The sequence below is a fragment of the Diadema setosum genome, chromosome 1 (genome assembly GCF_964275005.1).
Source record: "Diadema setosum chromosome 1, eeDiaSeto1, whole genome shotgun sequence".
In the NCBI taxonomy this organism is placed as follows: Eukaryota; Metazoa; Echinodermata; class Echinoidea; order Diadematoida; family Diadematidae; genus Diadema; species Diadema setosum.
Genome location: NC_092685.1, coordinates 14,410,382 through 14,416,381, shown reverse-complemented (window position 1 = coordinate 14,416,381; position 6,000 = coordinate 14,410,382). Strand labels below are relative to the sequence as shown.

At 38.9% G+C, this 6,000-nt stretch overlaps 1 protein-coding gene across 1 annotated transcript in view; it reads left to right on the top strand.

Annotated features, from left to right (window-relative positions):
* Positions 1 to 3,462: 3,462 nt before the first annotated feature.
* LOC140227212 (pleckstrin homology domain-containing family H member 2-like) overlaps positions 3,463 to 6,000 on the top strand; it is a 110,211-nt gene continuing 107,673 nt past the window's right edge. The window contains 1 exon segment of the mRNA XM_072307643.1: positions 3,463 to 3,713. Within this exon segment, the coding sequence (XP_072163744.1) occupies positions 3,516 to 3,713 (198 nt within the window). The 5' untranslated portion in view covers positions 3,463 to 3,515.

Below are 6,000 nucleotides of genomic sequence, written 5' to 3'. Positions count from 1 at the left end.
CTAGATTAGGATTTGCCATCTGCTCTCTCGTATAAGTATTACTACAATGTCAAAAAAGTATAGTCAACTATAGTCATCAGCAACAGTACTATACAGTAGTCGATAAACACTACCTCATTGTGGCTATTGTTAGCAACGACTATTATCATCTCATCTGTCATGCAAAATGGTGGTTTGGAGCAAAAGTTTCTCAAAACACTTCGAACTCTTGCTGTATACCCACGGAAAATATTACATGCACTCAAAACAAGGAGAACTACACACAAAACTTTTGCGTGAAGAATGTGAGGTATTCAGATATTGCCACCTTTTTATTGAGCTCATTTTTAGACATGATTATCATTTTTGGTATTGGATAATTGATATTATGATCCAGCTCCCTCGTGGAGGCGATAATGAGCTCCCTCGTGGAGACAATAATTAATGAGCTCCCTCGCGGAGACATAGTATATTTAATATTCTTGTTTAATATCTCTAAGATCTATCATGTTTGTTTTATGTTAGTATTGTCTGGGGCAAATTGTTTGTATATGGCCCCAATTTTTCTCACTCTCTTTATTTTTCTTTAAAACAACAACAACGTATTATACATAAAACGATCCAATAAGCCAGTTCGGGTCCCACTTTGAGCAGATAAAAAAAAAGTAATTTTGTACCAATAGGGCATGTTGGTTTTTACATTCACTGAGATAAGCATCTGTAAAGTAATGATTATTCTAGAATGGTATTGAGCAAAAAGAAAGGTCATTTAATTTACTTACATATTGTGCACTACATGTGCACATGAGCTGACTTATTTCTCTCCGCTGAAACGGAAATTCCGAATAAAGGATGGTAACTGCATTTTATCGCGGATGTCATCTTCAGAAGACATAGGGCCTATTTACACTATTATCATAGAGTGCAAAATGCAAAGGAAAAGATCATGTAATCGCTCATATACGTAGCTCTTTCCTCTTCTTGCAACATTTTGAAGATAAAGTGTGAAACTAATCGACCGCATGCCCTAATATGATGATACAATCGATTATAGGAAGTTACATCCATTTGCTATCTTTCTTTCTTTCTTTTTTTATCGTAACTTGGTCTGATAAACAAAATACAATGACAGCTGAAAGCCACATCCTTGATCTTCAATTTTCCATGAACTGTCGGCATCTAAGTACAATGTAATTATCTTGTAACAATTTGAAAAAAAAAAAATCGATCCTTCTGTATAAAGGACATCGAGAAAAGCTTTCTCTGCGAATGCAATGCTGTATTGAATGTATATTTGAAGGAACTAAGACTTGTTATTACATTAATAATTATTTTTAAAAACATAATTCATTTAGAAAATTCTGGATTGAAAAAAAGGACAACTTAACCAATAAATAATACTAGTCGGGACTGCACAGGTGTCGATATGCGTGTACATTATTATTTAGTTCTTTCTTTCTTTCTTTTTAAACTATAATTACGCGAATATCGCTAGCGTATCACATATCAATGTCAGACAGTTTATTATGAATTTGGGAAAATATCAAACGAAATATGATCATCTCATTCTCGGTGAATCATCACATGACTCATAGCAGCCACTTCAAAACATGTCTTGGTCACAATATTTTGTGACGTCGCTTTCACGATTTTTCGTATTTTTTTCATTCTTCTGTTCTGATTCTTCCAATCGTTGGCCCCGCAAAACAAAACAAATTTGAATCAATGGATTTTCTTTCGCAAAAAATGCAATTTTGTAAGGGTGACAAATATGATAGCTATCTGACCGTGTGACCTCAACTGCAGCAGTTTTGGATCCGTGTATGACTCGTATACTTATACTGGCACTTAACAATTTTGATTAGATATACTATAATTTGAGCAATGTCTTGAATCACCTCGCTTCGGGTTTTTCTTTTATATGCGAGCAACGCATTGTTATGATGAGCAAGTACAGAATAGAGTCAACCGTCATTCGCAATCTTGAAATCAATGTCACTTTCTGAATTTCACAACTAAAATGTTGGCAGCATCTTAAAAAATATTGCTGAAAATGAAATGTATTTAGCCGGTGTGTTTGGAAGTGAACATCCAAACTCCCTAATCTTTACTTTATTTAAGAGACCGCCTAAGAATCCCATGGGAAATCTTTATTTATTATGTGTATGTCATGTTATAAATTCAATAATGTAATTCATTTCAACCAATTTGGTTTTGCTATTAATACAATTTTTTTGTTCCTCATGGAAGGAAGTTATCACTGCTACGTTTATCACCGACGGCAAGCCTTTGCAGCCTTTACTGTGACAACCATAACATTCGCACCCTCTGTATCTAGCACATCAGAACAACAGACAGGTCTGCTTGGCCTGGGGAGGGTTGATTGGATTGGATGAGTCATCGACGGATTCCCATTGAAGCTGCGCGTGCGTCGTATGTGTAACAGAAATTCTCCGTGAATGTACACACACGGCGACAGCGATCGGGAGAGAGAGCGTGGGATCGGAAGCGCGAGCGAAAGTTGACATTAGGGAGTTTTCGATTGGGTGAACGAGAAGGACGTGCCGCCGAGCGCAACCGTACGTCAAGGCGTCACGTCTGTACGTTGACCCGCTGCTAAAACACATTTCGATTTCGGGCGCCGGCGTCACGTCTCGTGGCGTGTGCAGGAGGCAACCAGGCCCTGTGCCTTGCGTGCATATAAGCGGAATTTGTGACTCGTTTCTGTACTTGTAATATTTATTTTGTCTTTGACTAGATGCGTATCCTGGGAGGAATTATGTGGATTTTAAAACATGATGCATGGTAAGACTACCTACTAGGCAAATGCACTGACTGCACTAGCTAGGCCAAAAGCACCAAAATCTGTTTGCGTACAGCATTACGTGTAAATGCATGTGTGGGACTACGGTAGGCAGTTGCAAAGTGCGAAACAGTGAAAACGGGCAAATAAAGTAGGTACCAGAGGCTGTAGTTTGTATGTCAGCGCTGCTACTGTGACGTATCAAGATCATAAGCTTTCATGTAATTAGAATATAAATATTCTCTCGAAAGAAAAAGGAAAACAGGTGAACTGAGAACGCATTTCCCGAGAGTCATCGTGCTCTTTCGCACGATACCCGAGAGGAGTGTGACGTCATAGCAAGGGTGGGTTGAGCGCGGCGCAACCGATTTGGGTGGACGGTGATAACCGGGGTGAACGCGTTCGAAATTTGTGCGATGAGCCGAGGGTCGACCCTCGCGCATGCGCAGTACGTAAAAACTACGTCATAACAGGGTGACGCCTGGCTCAACGTGCAAATCGAAAAGTCCCTATTTGTGTACATTCCCGACTCGACTGGAGCTGTGTCCTCAGTTGAGGGACTCCGCTAAATGATACAGGTAATGCTGTATTTTCCGCATCCCCTGTCTTCCTTCTGGAGAATTGAGCCTTGCAACCCGCATAGTCCGATAGGAGTATAAAGAACCGGTTTGATATTCAGGCACACATCTACATTGATATTTTTCTCGTTTTTTGGGACTCAAATGCGCAAAATATGGCATCGCACACCGTGCGAAGTGCGGGGTCGGAGAGCTCTACGGCCTCGGGAGGGGGCCAGCCCAGCGCAGAGAGCGGGGTACCCCCTGTTGTAGTCGGAGATGTGGATTGGAAGGAACGGTGTAATACTCTGGAAGGACAGTTGGAGAAATTCCGTCTGCAAGCCACCAAGATTCGATCTGTCCTCGGTGATCGGGTAAGTCTGTCGGGCCCTCGAAATTTTAGATGGTGCTCGCAGAGCAGAGAAATATCATCTTGTGGGAATATGATGAGGAATAGCTGAATTCAGTGGACTGTTTACTTATATGCATGCTGTTGGAAGTGTTGCTGTGCTAATTGGATGATGATGCAACAGTGACAATGATAATGAGGACAATAACAACGGCAACAACAAATGGCAATGATAGTATTGAATTTAGGCTAATACTTTTTTTTAATGTTTTAAAGTTTTAATGATTTATAAACATATAGATTTAATGATATAATTCTGAATAACAATATATCATGAACAACAATGATGATTCTAAATTCTAATCAATATTATTGTTCTAACAGTTTTTGTATTATTGTTTAGATAGGCCTATATGCTATGTTATCATGATTGTACATTGTGCTAAAATAATATAATGATTATAAATTACGATGCCTACAACGACATACTTATATCTCATATTTTGGTCTCTTCTATGGCTTTTTAATATGGATGCATGCTGAAAATATGTGAGGGGAGTTTGTCAACTATGATTTCAGTGTATTTAACTTGACGAGTATAATTACATACCCCTTGTATTATAGCAGGTTAATTTGCCTGTTTACAGCCATTTACATGTATCACTACACAGACCTGGTACTTAACCCATTTAATATTAGACAAGTGTAGGCCCTATATTATAAGGAAACCGATGTGACTGATCATGATGGGACAGGTGCACACAGGGGGAAAAATACAAACAACCATTTGATTCCCTCCCCTCTCCCCATAAAATTCACCTGACTTAGGTACCAGCAACTTATAATGCTGTGATCAGGGAACTACTGGTACAGTACTGACTATCCCTACTCTAATGTGATCAAAACTGCCATTGTGGGCCTGTAGATCTAGTTGCTGGTAGAGAATGGCACCCCACCATCCATATCCCGTATCAACAAGACGAACTGTATTGTATGTACTTTTGCTGCTGAGGTAGGGCGTCACATGCTAGTGTAGACACGGTGCTTCATTTTGGTTTGAAGGTCGCTATCGTACGAAGTAGTGAGAAGATGTGCTTGGTAACAAAATCATGATAATGAAACTCTATAGGGATATCAAAAACTGAAATAGTCCCGATGTACTTGAATCACTCTTGGAAAGCATATCCTATGTCAAGAAACATTTAAAGAGCATGTTTTGTTTCTGAGAGTGTGGTTCTTGTGATCCCAAAGGTCATTTTAATTTTTTCTTAAGTTGTTGTGCCCTATGGGATATGAAAAGATAATGTTGTCTTTTCATAGTATTATGTGTTATCATGTAACAACCTGAATGTAATTATCATTCTTGGTTATATTTCTCTTATATTTGTTTTCTCCTATAATGTTTGTTTTTTTTTAGATTAATATCAATGCAAGGTTTAGACTCATGCCAAAACCTGTCTTTATGCCTCTTATTCCTCCAGGAATGATATCAGAGGCAGTTTTATCTCTCCTTTTTTTTTCTTTTCTATTTTATTTATCTCTCTTCATGCAGTCATAGATGAACTGCAGTATTAACACTGTTGATATAAAAAACGCTGCACACTGGCACTGGTCCGATGGTCAGGACCAGTGAAAATCACTATCGGACCAGTAACTTTTTCAATAGACTTGTAAGAAATGGAAAAACTGGGTACCTACTGGTCCGATAGATGGGTCAGACCAATAGAAAAAATGGGTTAGTGTGCAGCCCTGTATTGTAGTATGAAATTCATTGAGGAATATGTAAATATATATTCAATAAAGTGCATATTGGCCTCCAACACATAATGGAAAAAAGAGTATGTGTGTGTGTGTGTGTAGGATATTAATTAGGAAGTTAATAGGAATAAAGACGGAATCAAATACAAGAGAGAGAGAGAGAGAGAGAGAGAGAGAAAGATAGAGATGAATGATACAGGAGATTAACTGCTTGGTACAGTGGTAACGAAAATTGTACTTCTGCCATAATAGAGGGAACTGCTGTGTATACTCATACACACACTCTGATTTATACATTGGCAGTATAACATGCAAATAACTGTTCTATAGTACGAATTGTACCTTGACCATAATTTCACCCTGTAAGTTTATCCCCTTTACCTGTTTAATGAGGTATAGCATGTAAAGTTTCTTGGTGATTCCCAGATGTGCATGAGTGATCTTGTGACTTCTGAAACAGACATGGCTGCTAGACTGGGTGCTGGTCACCCAGCTCTGTTAAATCCTGGCTAGCAACAGAGATCCATCCTGCCAAGATGATGTCATGGCTGGGG